This window comes from Carettochelys insculpta, chromosome 9 (genome assembly GCF_033958435.1).
Source record: "Carettochelys insculpta isolate YL-2023 chromosome 9, ASM3395843v1, whole genome shotgun sequence".
In the NCBI taxonomy this organism is placed as follows: Eukaryota; Metazoa; Chordata; order Testudines; family Carettochelyidae; genus Carettochelys; species Carettochelys insculpta.
This window is the reverse complement of record NC_134145.1, coordinates 43,971,521-43,988,645: the sequence shown is the minus strand read 5'-3', so window position 1 is coordinate 43,988,645 and position 17,125 is coordinate 43,971,521. Positions and strand designations below refer to the sequence as shown.

Sequence of the window (17,125 nt, the reverse complement as noted above, 5' to 3'; positions counted from 1 at the left end):
TGTAACCTTTCTGTTAATGGCAGGTGACTGCCAGAAGGGCCGGGTTCAGTTCCTGGGAGATTCCGTCAATAAAGCCACCAACTGACTTGAGCCCCCATCCAGTAACCTGGTACAATATCACCCTATCTGCTGGCAGCCTGTAAAGGCAGTTTTTCTCCTCTCGCAAGCACAGGGTCTGAGATAGAAATAGCTTGTATAATAACAGTAACCTAACACAAATTTACACAGTGGCACATGCAATAAATGAAGGAAAGGTAAACCCCATTAAGCAAGGCACTGTCCCCAGAGTCTGCTGAGCTCTTTATCCGTATAGCCCCACTTATTGAGTGTATCTCCACCTCAGCTCTCCCGTCCTTACCATCCCAGAGTTCACAGGTACATCAGTATGGAGACTCTTGCTGCACTGGGACAGGATCACTCGCTGGCTCCTTGCCGTTTCCCTCCGCTGGCCACTTGCCAGCTATGCTCTACCAGCTTTCCCTTGCTGGCCGCTTTCCCACGGAACTCTGCTAGCCACCTCTTGCTCGCCACTTATCCGCTGCACTCCACCAGCCTCCCTTGCCTGCTGTGCTCCGCTGGCCACATCTTGCCAGCCACTTTGCCGCTGTTTTGTGGGTTTGGCTCCAGGCAAAACCCAGTGAGTTTAGATCTCTGTTGCTTCAGCTGCCAGTGATTTCAGCTCTGGTCCTAGTCACAAGACTCTCAATATCCACCAGGGTGGATTCTCACAAAATAACTACAGAGTCCGGCATTGGTCTGGGCTTTAGTTCTGTCTTAGAACAGTGGTGGGGAGGACTAATGCTCCCAGGTGGTTCAACTAGTACCCCTCCTGCTTCCTGCTTCACAGTGCTCTGCTGAGGGGAGCCCTGTGTGATCCACATCTTACGACTGCCCTAAATCCCCACAATAATTTCAGGTGTTGGTGATATTTCACAATTCATACACTGGGTGATAGCATACGTTGTAACTTTACAACCACAAGTTGTTTACAATAGGCAAAACACCCTGCATCATGTGCTACCCAGCACATCTTGCAAAGAAAGCAACTATTTATTTGCATATACACACCCTGAAGCTCTTCCCCTTCCATGTAAGTGATCTGTAAAGAACACATTCCTCAAATTCATGCTTCCACAGCAGTCCTTACACAAAGTTCTGCAGTGCCAACATACCCAGTGACCTCTGGTGATCCTGTTATTCTTGTCCTGGGCCACTCTTACATCAAAGACCATGTTTCCTTATTTGTACAGCGCTGTGCACAATGGAGCCCTGAATGGGCCTTTGCATGCTACCTCAAACACAGATGATGATGATTAATAATAATGCAGACTGAGAAGTCTCCATTTCCAACCAGATTAGCTCTACTACACTGAATTTCTTGCTTGTGATGTAAACCCCTGAACTAAGAAGGGAAAAGGAAATGTTATTAAATCAGTGAACTACATGGTCCTCATTTGTGAGGGTTATAGTGCGATGCCATCATAAAGTGAAACCAAAGCAAAAAGACCAAATGTGATGCAATACAAACACAAAAATTATTTGCAGCAATTTCACAAGGTTGTAACATCCCTTACATCCCTCACATCCCTCAGGGCATCCCTTGCCAACTATTATTCAGCCAATTTTGCTGAATGCGATCCAAACCTAAAAACTGCTGTGATAGGATATTCCACTTCCTTGTTGAAATACTGCAGGATGTCTTTGCTGTTATTTACGTGTGGCTCTTAACATGAGATCTTTTTTTATGTATGTGTCTGCAGTAGTGTATATTTTGTTCTATAGAAGTTTTATAAATTATACATGCTTTTACACTTTACACACTCATTTTCATATGGTGAACAAGTGCTATGTTAAAATAACCACATGCATGTCATGCCAGTTTCCTTATAAATCTGGACAAGTTTCTTTTTTCTAAACTGGACATGTGCCAGCTATTCAAACTAAACACATCTGATAAATTCTGTTTATCTTTCCTTGATATTTGTTTAGCAAAAATGTTGCTTAAATAAAATCCTGGGTGTACAGTTGTAACCTTTTCTCCCCTCTTTTTGTTTTAAATCTGTTTTCCCAGTTCCTTGTGCACCAGGAAGTATAACAATAGAAGAGGACAGTCCTGGTAATTTGTCAGTGTCATGGTCTAATGTAGGTTTTGGAGATTATTATGTGGTTTTTGTGAAGAGTGATGATGGCTTGGAAGTGCACTGTAACACATCACATACCCAATGCTACTTCCAGTCAGACTGTGGTTTCACCTACTTCATCAGTGTTTTTGCATATAACAAGGCAGGACAAAGTCCTTTAGGGGATGTATTCAATTATACTACAGGTAAGTAGCACTTTATTTATGCAGATATATTTTGTGATTCCCGTAGTAGTATTAACAACAGAAGTAGGTTTTTATTTCCCCTGGAGAAATTAGTGATGTTTGGCAGGAAATTGAAAGCTGAAATGCTTGGCTGTGACACAAAAAGCTTGGGCAGAAAACTTTAAAGTGTAGATTTGGAAATGCTGCCTGGTATCTCATGGAAGTTGTCCAGCAGTGCCACTTGTTCCCATAGTTCTCTGTGGACTGGATTCCCTGCCTGGGCTACATCTTCCATAATATACCACATTCTCCTCTCTTTCTGATTTACTACAGTACGTCTCCAAAGTCCCTGGCCCTCGTGTGTTGTGGGAGATGTAGAGTGGCTTGAGAACGTAGGCTATAAGGGAAATTGGGAGGATGCGGCACTCAGGTGACATTTTTACAGAGAATTTTTTTAATCGTTTAGTGTTCCGTTTTTCAACAGAAAATCAAAACTTTATTTTGCCACAAAAAAAGATTTAAAACCCCAATTTTTCTCTGGAAAAAATCTGAAGAAAAATTTTGACCAGCCCTAATTATCAATGTTAACTAGTGCTTTAGTAAATGTATTCTTAAAACAGAAAAATGCTAAGGTTTAAATTTTAGCCCATGTTTATTTGAATAGCCAGTTTAATAGTCAAATGTGATACCAGTTCATAAATTAAAAGGTTTGATCATTTGATCATTCTAAAACATGTTCAAAAGTGGGGAAAGGATTGGGAGGACTGAGAGTCAAGACAGTTTGCCATAGCATTGGTATATAATCTTGGGTAAGTCCCTAACCTTCCCTGTGCCTGTTTCATCACGTATGACATGAGAAAATGTCTTGCGAGTCTTAGTATACTGATCTATAAATGTTGGAGGACCTAAAATGGAACATGCAATGTAAATGTACAGTATTATTTTTGATGGGTTATTACTGACTGCTATGGTAGGGACTCTAAAGACGTGTAAGAATATACCTGGACTATCAAAAAGAGTACGTAGTAGAATTCTCTTTATCCCGATAGGATGAGGGACATGACACTTATTTGTATATAGTAAGTTTTCAATAAATGAACTTCAGTATGGAGAACATCATTCATTTTTAACAGTGGAAATTTCACATAAGAAGTGTTTGTGTAAACAAGTCATTTCCTTGTTTAATATTTAGTATTTTTCAGTTAATGAATGCTGTTGACATTTCCTCTCTTTTTTGCCTTTTTAGCACCTTGTTGCCCCAATGACTTTTACCCACTGTTTGTGTCCAGCAATACACTTGAGATTGTCTGGTCTCCTGTTCGTGGTGCTGAAATGTATGAAACAAAAGCTGTTGGTGGGATTGGTATAGTGCTGTGTAATGACACTGCCACAATTTGCATCCTGTCTGCATTGCAGTGTAACACCCAGTATAACATCACTGTGTATTCTTTCAGTGAAATCAGGGGTAGCAATACATCATGCATGTCTAAATACGTGTCAACAGGTATGTGGCTATTTTTTCACTTCTCTTAACATGCAAAACAATTAGTTGTTTACATTGTTGTTGTAGTTAAATAATTAGCAGTCATAACATTCTTTGAAGGAGAAAATCATAATGTGTGTGCTAAGGTTATTGTAATTCATAGTTGCAGATGTAAAGAAAATCTCACGTAAAGATTTTCAGAAATGGGTGCCTAAAATTGGATTTCTAAATCCATAACCAGGCACCTAAAAAGTGGCCAAATTGGAACCTGCTAGGTTATCAGCACTTCTGAAAATTATTTGCATGACTCCAGTATGTGTCTTTGTACGCAGAACTTTAATGTGCCAGTTTTTCAAGAGGTTTTGCCTATAAAATCCATTTAAAGCTTCTTTGTACATAAACAGTTCCAAATTAGTCAAAGATTATTGACTAGGATATCACGCAGGCTGAGTGAGTTTGTCAAATATCAACAAAAATCTGCAGCTATTGACATCACAACACAAAATGGAAGCTATGAACTGATAACATGTCTTAAATTTGCTCTGTCCTAAATCTTTCAGCTCCATGCAGTCCTGAAATAAAAAGTGTCTCAAAGGATGATCTTTCCGTAATTAGTGTGCACTGGAAAGCCAATAATGACGAAGCTATATACATTGTTACTGCTAGAGGAGAGGCTGGATTGTGGCACTGCACAAGCTCTGGAAATTCCTGTAGCATAACTGATCTTCCCTGTGGATCAGTTTTCTCTATTAGTGCTGTGGCAAGCACAACAGCAGGACAAAGCTTACCTAGTTATAATGTGCCTTTAGAGACAGGTACGTGGTGATCAGTATGTAACTGAAGATATAACTTTTTCATATAGGCTGTGTTTAGAATGCAGGCATCAGGAGCCATCTGCCAACATCCCAGTCTTCCTCATTCCACGAGGAAGAAGGGCTGTTTCAGCAAAGGGGGTTTTCCTGACATTTGGCCCTGTGTGGATGGGCCAAATGTCAGGAAAGCCTCTCACAATAAAACTGTTGGCGGGAAATACGCAAATGCGTTGTGCAATTTGCATATCTTTTGCCAAAAATTCTCGGCAATCTAGACAGAGCCATACATATGAATACTGAACTAAATGTGTGCATCTCTATGTCCATGTGGCTTTTTTTTTCCACGGTGTATCTACATGTATTATTCTTTCCTACTGGATGGAACGGCATCTTCTCAAATGTGTGTGTGTGTGTGAGTGAGAGATCATGTTAATCGTCAATAGCTGTATCCTGCTGATAAATTCCAATATAGGCACTTATGTTTCCTGGGTCATTGCTTATCAAACAATAACGTAATCTCTTCATGCAATGCATGGCTTCCTTGTCAGCACTTTTGATCCTTAATGTGAATGAGAAAAGCATTGAGGTTCTGGTAATGTATTGTAGACCCTTTTGTTTATTACCAAGATCTACTATCTGGAACAATTTTCACATGCAAGTTGCACCTACCTGGTCTGGCACCCTTGGGACCTGAGTGGTCCCAAACAAGGGACGTTGTCAGACCAGAGGAGGTTAATGCCTCCCATTCCCTGCTCCCTGCCACTGCTGTGGCTCCCTGACACTGTTTCCCCAGCTCTCCATGTGCAGCTCAATGCTGACGCTGATTCCCTGGCACTCCAGTCCTGCCCCCAGCCATGTCCCTTTCTCTGCATGGCTGCTGGGGCATGACAGATACTGGTGCTCTGGTCCCAGCCCCTCCTGGCTGCTACGGAATGTCAGATGCCAGTGTTCTGGCCCCAGCCGAAGCCCTGCTGGGGGATGCCAATGCCTTGGCCCTGGGGAAGTTGCAAGTGGGGTGCCACCTCCAGCCTGGTCCCGCTGCCCCCCATGACACTGGCTTGCCCTCCTGCCCCAGCTCTCTGGTACAGTAGTTTCCCTGGTCCTGCCAAACCGGAAAGTGCCAGGTTCAGGAGGTGCAACCTGTACTAGCCCTGGCGTAATAACTATCTCACACAATGGATAAAGAAGGAATAAATAATTTATATTATCCTGCTATTGTATACATTAGATGTTAGCTACTTGAGCATGCTGAAGTTTACTATCTGACTATTTTGGTAACATTAGCTAAAAAGAACTTAGTTTTCTTTTTTAATTGCTATTAAGATGATTTTTCTTTCCCATGGCCTGACCCGTCTCCCACTGAAATTAATGAGAAGACTCCCACAGACTTCAACAAGAGCTGTGTCAGGCCTTAAGATTAAGGCTGTGTCTACACTTGCATTCCTCTTTCAAAAGAGGTATGCAAATGAGGGAAGTTAAAAATGCAAAGGAGGTGCAGATTTGCATATCTGGCATCTCATTTGCCTATTCTTCTTTTGAAAGAGCTTCTTTCGAAAGAAGAAGACCAGTGTAGACACTGTTCTTTCGAAAGTAAACCCCATCTTTGAAAGGATCCTTCTTCCCATAAAGAAAGAGAAGAAGGATTTTTTTCGAAGATGAGGTTTACTTTCAAAAGAACAGTGTCTGCACTGGTTTTCTTCTTTTGAAAGAAGCTCTTTCAAAAGAAGAATAGGCAAATGAGGTGCCAGATATGCAAATCTGCACCTCATTTGCATTGTCCATCTCCCTCATTTGCATGTCTCTTTCAAAAGAGGAATGCAAGTATAGACACAGCCTAACGCTGTGACCACACTTGGCCAAAACTTTGAAATGGCCATGCTAATGGCCAAATCGAAGAATATTAATGAGGCATTGAACTGAATATTCAGTGCCTCATTAGCATTCAGATGCTGCCAGCGGTGGCACTTTGAAAGTGCCGCTTTCAAATGTGCACTGCTCGGTGCAGCTATGGGAGGGTCCTTTTTAAAAGGACCCCACACATTTCAAAATCCCCTTAATCCTCTCAGCTGAAGGGAATAAGGGGATTTTGAAATGTGTGGGGTCCTTTCAAAAAGGATCCCCGTGTAGCCACACCAAGCCGCATGCGATCAAAAACAGCGCTTTCAAAGTGCCGTGGCTGGCAGTATGCAAATGCTAATGAGGTGCTGAATATTCAGTTCAGCACCTCATTAGTATTCTTCAATTTAGCCATTAGGATGGCCATTTTGAAGTTTTGGCCAAGTGTGACCACAGCCTTAATAAAAATTTGGTTGACAAAATGTACATTTTTTAATAGATTTTAAATAAGCTATTTCTCAAACAAAATCATTGAACCTGTGTAGAACCCTAGTGGACACAATAAAGTTGACCTTCCTTTCTTTGTTTCCTTTTAAGCTCCTTGTTGCCCCAGTGATCTGACTATAACTCCAGTGATGCAGTCTGTAACAAATATCAGCTGGTCTTTTGGGCTTGGTGCAAAGTCTTATGTAACAACACTGGAATCGCCAAAAGGACAGGCCAAGTGCCACACTCTCCAAAACCACTGTCTCCTAGGATGCATTAATTGTGGCACCAACTATACAGTGTCTCTGAAAGTGATTAGTGAAAATGGTTTGGCCTCAGACTGCACTTATCAAGACTATTCTTCCAGTATGTAAACAATAAATGGAATTAAAAAGAAAAAAAACACAATAAAATAAGCAGATGATTTATTTTAATTTTCCTGGTTATAAGTCAGATTAAAGAAATTGCTAAAACCCTTGTAGCTCTCTGTTTTAAATAGTTAAATATACTTAGGTTGAAATTCATACAAGGCCCTTTGTACCACTTAAGCCTCATGGTAAATCTGCACTGAGGCAGACTGACTTTGCAAGGAGACTTCTAAACCCTTCGTTTTTCAAGTGGAACACCAGATCCACACAAGTCAATATCTTGCTGAAGTTTGGCAATGGGAGATAGGCCACAGGTTCTAAAATTGTTTGGATCCAATAGCCCTAATATTCCCCCTAATGCATGACCAGTATTCCAATCTATGACCGTAAACAGTGCCTGCAAAGGGACAGTATTCCAGTCCCAGAGCCTGCTTTTGAGTTTGGGGGGAGGGGGGATGATTTTTATTCCCTTATTCACCACCATTACCTTGTACAATTACACTTCCTTTGTGTGAGGTGGTGAACTTTTGAAATTAGAACATTGGTATCAGCTGTGAAACCTGTTAAGAAACGTAGTTTCCTTCCAAGAAAAAATATAATCTTGTTTATTTTCTTTATTAGGTGCTTGCTGTCCTTCTGGGGTGAAATTATATAGGCTGGGTACTAATGGTATCCGAATACACTGGCGAGCTTCTGCAAGGTTGATAAAGTATAGTACAGATCTATATGGATCAAAAGGCAATTTCACCTGTACCCCTCCTTCAGGTTTGAGTTACTGTGATGTCACTGAGATACCTTGTGGGGATGTCTATACCGTGGTAGTTTCTCCAGTTCCTGAAAAAGGATCAAAACTTTCGTTTTGCCCCAAAAAAATATATTCAGGTAAAACTTATAGTCCTTTCATGTCTTTTGTCCTATGGATGTTTTGTTAGATGCATGTTTGTGTAATGTATAGAGTAATTCTACAGCACCAAATTCTGATGTATAGTTGTGTCTCTGCATATTCCAGAATAAGAGGACAAAAGATAGGAGCATGGAGCAGAAGATTTCTATTCAATACTGGTTAAGCACATAACCTACAAAGAGGTTACCTTACTGTCTGTAACATGAAGTACAAAAGGAATATTTCTGGTTCAGTGCATAGAAATCAAGGGCATCTTCTACTTTTGTGTTTGGCAGTAAAACAAACACTCCAGCTCTCATGGATTTTTTTTGATCCTGACATGAATAATCTATATTAGAAAAAAAGACTGGTAATGGTGAATTGGGTACTAGTGGTTAGCACACAGATGGAAAGGAATGACAAAAATTCAGAAGGCTGTTTTGTTTTTTTTTAATCTAGGTTTACTCTTTGGGGATCAGTTTTGGTTGTTGGGTATCAAACTCTTATTTGCTTTTTTTCTGAGTCTGCTCTTAATGTAATTCTTCATACATACTGGTTTTTAAATACTTTCGTTCTCTTTCTTCATTAAAAATCAAAATCAATACTAATGATCCATATTTATAGAAACAAATTGTATTTATAATATTCCTGTAAAATGATTCTATATTAGCAGAATTATCTTGGAAGCACTGACCCCTAAAACAATAATTTTTTTCGTATTAGAAATTCAGGTCCATTTATGACATTTTTAAACATGCTAAGATGTAATGAGATTGCCTAATTGTATAATATGGCCTTAACTATATAAATTCTTCTTTTTTGGGCTTGTAATTATACACTTAATGACCTTTTTGTGTTTCATTCTAGTGACCTGCTCTGGAAGTTCTGTTGGAATGGGTATGAGAGTACTGTCAGGTTTTTACTGCTAATGAAAATGGTGTTCTAGCTAACAGATATGTTTCTCTTAGAATGAAAAGTATTTTACCTTTAAATAATTTATATTATTTTTGGCTAAGGGAACTCAGATCTGGCATACATAGAATTGTCTCCTAACATATGTACAGTTGACCTCTCTGATCTAGAACCCTCGGGCCTGGCAGCATCCCTGGTCCATGTTACTAGATCAGAGAACTCCGGGACCAGAGAGCTCTAGTGGCAAAAGTTGCTGGCAGCTGGGAGTGAAGCATGTCTGGTGGGCTGGCAGCCCATGGGGCCAGGGGAGGTGGGGCTGGTAGCAGTAGCAGCCAGCAGACCCAGTAGCAGAGGGGGCAGCGGAGCCCTGTGGCCAAGGAGGGGAGCCCACTGGGGAGGCTGGTGTCCCCCTTAGGCAGGAGGCCTGATCTCCCCTGGTCTTTCAGACTCTTAGGTTGCCAGACAAGGAAGCTCCAACCTGTATTACAACTTCTGTAAAATAACTTACCTGTATATAAAGGTGATACAATTTAAAGTAGAAGGTAAGTGCTGTTCTGAATGGAAAGTTCTCCTTTATATCAAACAAAACATCAGTCATGTAGCATTTTAAAGACTAACAGAATAATTTAGTAGGTGATGAGCTTTTGTGGTACAGACCCACTTCTTCAGATCATAGCCATACCAGAACAGACTCAATATAGCGCAGAGGTCCAAAATTGTCTTCAAAGTTGACAAATCAGAAGAGCAGAGGGGCCACAGGAGGGGAGTGTGGGGTGGGGAAGTTAAGAGTTAGATAAAACAAAATATGTAAAAGAGTCCTTATCATGGGCCAGGTAATGGCTGTCCCAGTTCAAACCATGTGTTAGTGTGTTGAATATAAATTACCTCCAGATTAGTGGCAGTCCTACAGGCATCCACATGGCCCCACAATATGCTAATATATTTATGGCTCACTTGGAACAATTCCTCAGCTCACGTCCTCTATTATCTCTCCTTTATTTACGATACATGGATAACATCTTTGTAACTTGGACCCATGGTAAACAGACTCTAGAAGAATTCCACAGAGACTTTAACAATCTGCACCCCACCATCAACTTATGCCTTGACCACTCCACACGAGAGATACATTTCCTGGACACTACAGTACAAATCAATGATGGATGATCAGTACCACATTCTACCGGAAACCCACTGACTGCTACACTTACCTACACGCTTCTAGCTTCCATCCTGCACACACAACACAATCCATTGTTTACAGTCAAGCGCTTAGGTACAATCACATCTGCTTTGATCCCACTGACAGATCAAAAATAACAAGATCTCTAAACATTCATAAACCTAAATTACCCACTGGGAGAAGTTTAAAAAAAAAAAAACCAAAACAAACCAAACAGGGCCAGACGAATACCCGGAAACCAGCTACTCCAAGATAGGCCCCAAAAAAGCCAACAACAGAACACCACTGGTCATTATGTACAGCCCCCAACTCAAATCACTGCAACGCATCATTGAAGACCTACAACCTATCCTAAATCAGGATGCCACACTCCAGAAGGCCCTAGGTGACAGGCCTGTTTTCTCTTACAGACAACCTCCCAACCTTATGAGGATTCTCACTAGCAACCATGGGCTATGCCATCGTAATACTAATCCTGGAACTTTTCCTTGAAACAATCCCTGTTGCCAATTTTGTGCACATATCTATTCCGGATATACCATCACTGGACCTAACCATCTTATTCACAGAATCTCGGGCACATTCTCCTGGTCCTCAACTAACATCATATATGTCATCATGTGCCAACAATGCCCACACACGATGTATATAGGACAGACTGCAAACACTCTTCAAAGAATGAATGGACACAAAACAGACAGCAAAAACTCCTGACACGCAAACCTGTCAGCCAGCACTTTAATGGAGTGGGCCATTTTCTCAATGACCTAAAAGTCTGTGTTTTACTGAAAAGGAACTTTAACAACTGTTTTCAGAGGGAATGCTCAGAACTGTCATTTATATTCAAATTCAACACATTAACATGTGGGTTGAAGCAGGACAGCAATGACCTAGTCCATTATAAGGACTCTTTTATATACTTTGTTTTATCTAACTCTTAACTTCCCCACCCCACACCCCACTCCTGCTGGCTCTCTGCTCTTTGGATTTGCCAACCTCGATAACAATTTTTCTGATTTGTCAACCTCGATAATGATGTTTGGACCTCTGTGCTTTATATATTGAGTCTGCTCTGATATGGCTATGGTCGGAAGAAGTGGGTCTGTCCCACAAAAGCTCATCACCTAATAAATTATTTTGTTAGTTTTTAAAGTGCTACATGACTGCTTTTTTGTTTTGATAGATTACAAACTAACATGCCTCTCTCTCTACAGCATAAAAAAGATAGTGACAAAGTACTTGTTTCTGCCTCTGTAAAGCTGTGAGAGCTCAATGTCATAGCTATGAAATTTTTTTCAGGTAGCTCAAAGCTGAATTTTGCCTCTCCTGGGCCTCAGAGAGGTATAATTTGGGGTGTGTGAATTGCACATTTCAGGAACGGTGATGAAATATTTTCCTGGGCGGTTTCAGATAAAACAGAATGCTGGATAACCAGGGGTCAGATAATAGGGTTGTACTGTACTCAAAATAGATTTAAGTGGAACTTAAGTCACTCCTGCATGAATAGATAGCTGTACAAATATTGAAAAATTAAATTAATTAGTATGTTTTACAAACATTACCTATATTTTGGCCTGCATCCACACAGTATTCAAGTGTGGTCTCACTAGTTTTACACCCTAAGCACGTCAGACCTACTCGCACTTAGATGGAAGACTCTGAAAACTGGAATGCTACCAGATGGGTGTTGGTGTTTTATTTAAGGATCATTACACCCTCCAAATTTGCAGTGTCCCATGGCTCCAGCATGCTGCTACAAAACACTTATACTCTTGCATGAGACCTAAAACTGCAGTCTCAGCCCCTCTTGGTCACTAAAGAGCCCTTGACACTGAAAGTGTGAGTTCTATCTTTCGTGGCCTGGACAAGTTACAATTATTAAACTGAGCTACACTGTGCTACTGATTTTGAAGCACCACTTACTTCCTTTCTGCTAACCAACTTGTGACACGGTGGGTATGTCCACACTTGCATTCCTCTTTCGAAAGAGACACAAATTTGTACCTCATTTGCATATCTGACACCTCATTTGCACATTCCTATTTTGAAACAGCTTCTTTCGAAAGAAAACCAGTGTAGACGCCGCTCTTTCGAAAGTAAACCCCATCTTCGAAAGAATCCTTCTTCCCATAAAAAAAGGGAAGGATTCTTTTGAAGATGGGGTTTACTTTCGAAAGAGCTGCATCTACACTGGTTTTCTTCTTTCGAAAGAAGCTATTTCGAAATAGGGATATGCAAATGAAGTGTCAGATACGCAAATTTGTACCTCATTTGCATTTCCAATTTCGTCATTTGCATGACTTTTGAAACAGGAATGCAAGTGTAGACACTCCCCTAGGCACTGTCTACACGAGCCAAAAACTTTGAAATAGCCATTTCAAAGTTTACTAATGAAGCGCTGAAATACATATTCAGCGCCTCATTAGCATGCGGGCGGCCACGGCACTTCAAAATTGACATGGCTCGCCGCGGCGCAGCTCGTCAGACAGGGCTCCTTTTCGAAAGGACCCCGCCTTCTTCGAAGTCCCCTTATTCCCATCTGCTCATAGGAATAAGGGGACTTCGAAGAAGGCGGGGTCCTTTCGAAAAGGAGCCCTGTCTGACGAGCTGCGCCGCGGCGAGCCATGTCAATTTTGAAGTGCCGTGGCCGCCCGCATGCTAATGAGGCGCTGAATATGTATTTCAGCGCTTCATTAGTAAACTTTGAAATGGCCATTTTGAAGTTTTTGGCTAGTGTAGACACGGTCTGTATGGTCCATTCTACATTTTTCCTGTGGTTTCAAATGAAGACAATCTTTTCTTCAATTACCTGACTGAAGCTGCTGGGAACACCTTTCTAAGCAATTTTTCAAATCAAGATTTCTTGTGTGCTTGTCATTTATATTTTGCTCTCATCTGCACTTGTCTAGCCCTCTGAATTTTTGTTGTAGTGATCTACAGAGGAAAGAGAAGTGAAGAACAGCATTTGTTTGGATGGAATCAGTGGTTCAGACAGGCAGGTAAGAAAAAGAAATTGTTTCTTAAAATCACATCTGTAATTGGGATGTATTAAGCAAATTACAGGCTCTGTCTACACTTGACTTCTTCTTTTGAAAGAGGCATGCAAATGAGGAAAATTGAAAATGTAAATGAGGTGCAGATTTAGGTATCTGGTGCTTCATTTGTATATTCTTTTGAAAGATCATCTTTCAAAAGAAAAGCAGCGTAGACGTGGCTCTTTTGAAAGTAAACCCCATCTTCAGAAGAGCCCTTCTTTCCATTTTTATAAGTCTTTTGAAAAATCTTCTCTTTTTTTAATAAAATAGGAAGAAGTGTTCTTTCGAAGATGGGGTTTACTTTCAAAAGAGCCACAGCTACACGCTTTTTCTTCTTTTGAAACAATATGCAAATGAAGCACCTGATATGTAAATCTGACTCATTTGCATTTTTGATTTCCCTCATTTGCATGCCTCTTTTGAAAGCGGAATGCAAGTGTAGACACAACCAACATGTTTTTAAGTTTTATGAATCCTTAGAATCCTCAGGATAAATTCACACATCCTTACTACACTGTGTTGATGACCTGAGGGCCGCTATACTCACGGAGGAGTACCTTGTATTGTGTCCAACCTCACATCCAATGTGGTCTGTCCTCCTTGGCTGCATAATTCTGCTCGTCCTTCAAAAAGAGCCAGTTCCTACGATATTAGCCTTTTCCTAAGAGCAAGCTGCATTCACTGAGAGCCCCCCTTAATTCCAAGCAGGGCGGGAGAGTTGGGATCACACACTCGCCTGCTTGCTGCTTCTGTTGAATTGAATCAAGCTTCACTGCTTTGTAATGCTTAATCTCTGCGGCATTCAGTCTGATGTCAATGGAAACACTTGAGGGAGTGGTCCTGAGTAGTGCAGCTTGCAAATGGCCACACCCCCTCACTACGTCCCCTACAACTCCCCTTAGGCTGTCTACACTTGCATTCCTCTTTTGAGAGGCATGCAAATTAGGTAAAATGAAAATGCAAATGAGGTGCAGATTTGCATACCCAACACCTAATTTGCATATTCTTATTTCAAAATAGCTTCTTTCAAAAGAAACCCAGTGTAGATGCTGCCGGGAAGAAGGATACTTTCAAAGATGGGGTTTACTTTCGAAACAGCAGTGCCTACACTGGTTTTCTTCTTTCAAAAGAAGCTATTTTGAAATAACATGCAAATACGGTGTCATATGCAAATCTGCACCTCATTTGCATACCTCTTGCAAAAGATGAATGCAAGTGTAGACACAGCCTTGGTAGCCTTAGAATAGCTAGATGTGGATCTGAACCAAACCCCCAGATATGAGCAGCCCCAACTTCTGCTTAAATTTAGCATGCAGAGATACATCTCTTATTTGACACTTGTTAATTAGAAATGTGCACAGAATCATCTGAAATCTGCTTGAAATGAAGTCAATAAATCAAAGACCAAAAGTCCTTGGCCGTGTCTACACTAGCCCCAAACTTCGAAATGGCCACGCCAATGGCCATTTCGAAGTTTACTAATGAAGCGTTGAAATGCATATTCAGCACTTCAGTAGTATGCGGGCGGCCGCAGGGCTTTGAAATTGATGTGGCTCTCTGCCACGCGGCTCATCCCGACAGGGCTCCTTTTTGAAAGGACCCGGCCTACTTCAAAGTCCCCTTATTCCTATCTGCTCATGGGAATAAGGGGACTTCAAAGTAGCCGGGGTCCTTTCAAAAAGGAGCCCCATCAGGTGCTAATATGCACCTCATTTGCATACACCTTCATAAATCTTTCAAAAGAGGAATGCAAGTGTAGACACACCCCAGCGCTGGGTCTACACATACCCTTTCCTTTCGAAAGGAGCATGCTAATAAGCGGGTTCGAAAGATGCTAATGAGGCACTGCAGTTAATATGCAGCACCTCATTAGCATAATGGCAGCCACAGTGATTCGAAAGTGCAGCTTTTCGAATCGCGGAAGGGCTTTCGAAAACTGTGTGGCGGGGGGGTCCTTTCGGAAGGTCCCGTCTTCACAGGCGGTACGTGATTCGAAAGGCCGCACTTTCGAATCGCTGCAGCCGCCATTATGCTAATGAGGCTGTGCATATTCACTGCAGCACCTCATTAGCATCTTTCAAACCCGCTCATTAACATGCCCCTTTTGAAAGGAAGGAGCACATGTAGACACAGGGCAGGAGTTCAAATACTGTACTTAATTCTAATTAAAGTTAGCTCAGTCTGTTGAACAGTCATTAAGTATGCTTGAATTAAATACTGATATGTAATTAATTTGATTTTGTCAAGGACCATCATAATAGGTCTCAGGCTGTGTCTACACGTGCCCCAAACTTCGAAATGGCCATGCAAATAGCCATTTCGAAGTTTACTAATGAAGCGCTGAAATGCATATTCAGCGCTTCATTAGCATGCGGGCGGCAGCGGCGCTTCGAAATTGACGAGCCTTGCCGCCGCGCGGCGCGTCCAGACGGGGCTCCTTTTCGAAAGGACGCCGCCTTCTTCGAAGTCCCCTTATTCCCATGAGCTCATGGGAATAAGGGGACTTCGAAGTAGGCGGGGCCCTTTCGAAAAGGAGCCCCGTCTGGACGCGCCGCGCGGCGGCAAGGCTCGTCAATTTCGAAGCGCCGCTGCCGCCCGCATGCTAATGAAGCGCTGAATATGCATTTCAGCGCTTCATTAGTAAACTTCGAAATGGCCATTTGCATGGCCATTTCGAAGTTTGGGGCACGTGTAGACACAGCCTCAGAATCAGAGGCTTATTTCCACTCTTCCCTTAGATCACATATCCAGACATAGTTCCTCTGGATTGCATCCACAGGCTGCCTTGATGCTTTCTGAGCATTTGTGGGTGCTGCTTGGTCTCCCCCCAAATCCCTGCTTTCGATCCTGTAGCCTTCACTGCCCTTGCTCTTTTATTATTTTAGTCCCCAATGTTGCTCAATCTGTTTTCAGCAAGTTCTCTCCTCAGGTTAGGGAGAGAACTTGTTGTGGGCAAGTTTGGACTTGTCCCTTCCCAAAAACCTCCAGAAATAACATGGACTCAGTAAAGCATGACCACTAAGCTACAGCTTTTCCTAAAAGTTCATAATATGAAGGCAGTGGATTATGACAATTAATACAGCCGAGGGCCTGGCCTTTTAAAAGCTTTGCTGTAGAAGATTTACCATAGACGGCAGTTCTCTCACTTCTTCCCTACGTAAGGTAAGTTTAGATGCATTGTACCTATTTTTATAGATGTACTAAAGCCTAAATGAGTGCAATTCTCACTGAAGGTGAGCAGGATTTAACATACATGTTGCATGCACTAATTGCTCCCAGGCTTTTAAACTGGATTTTTATACTCCCCTTAAATAAAATCATGCAGGCTGCAACCACTTTTGAAAACTAAACTATACAATCACCCCATATTTTTAACAAACAGCTCTTTTAATATACACATCTTCTGCACCCTCCCTTAGGCTATTCATGTGGAGGCTCTCCCCCCTCCTCTCCTCACTTACACAGAAACATGAATGCAAATCTCCATTACATAATCCATCTCCTTCCTAACATACTTTGGGAAGCTTTAAAATAATTGATATTCAAAGTATGTCATTATTAGCATCTAAGTTACCACCCACTGAAATATGAGAGTTTGGCTACAGGGCTGTTATTGCAGAGGAGGGATTCACAGGCTTTGTACTTAGAAAGTTTGTCACCATTACTGCTACCAATTTACTTTAAAAAACATTAAGGTGGAAAACAACGGACAAGTTAAATTGTGACACAGCATAGCTATTCTACCTGATATCTTTGTGATGTCATCTTAGCAGAATGTCTGACTATTATTTTGAATGAAAACAGTAGCACACGTTTAAAATG

The 17,125-nt window shown here is 41.5% G+C and overlaps 1 protein-coding gene across 1 annotated transcript in view; it reads left to right on the top strand.

The window, feature by feature from the left end:
* Positions 1–16,311, top strand: part of FNDC7 (fibronectin type III domain containing 7) — a 35,550-nt gene extending 19,239 nt beyond the window's left edge. Inside the window, exons 7-14 of the mRNA XM_075003293.1 lie at positions 2,072–2,326; positions 3,552–3,809; positions 4,349–4,603; positions 7,034–7,288; positions 7,912–8,172; positions 9,041–9,070; positions 13,199–13,267; positions 16,217–16,311. Of these exons, the coding sequence (XP_074859394.1) occupies positions 2,072–2,326; positions 3,552–3,809; positions 4,349–4,603; positions 7,034–7,288; positions 7,912–8,172; positions 9,041–9,070; positions 13,199–13,267; positions 16,217–16,311 (1,478 nt within the window). The remainder of the gene's footprint in view (positions 1–2,071; positions 2,327–3,551; positions 3,810–4,348; positions 4,604–7,033; positions 7,289–7,911; positions 8,173–9,040; positions 9,071–13,198; positions 13,268–16,216) is intronic.
* The last annotated feature ends 814 nt before the right edge of the window (positions 16,312–17,125 follow it).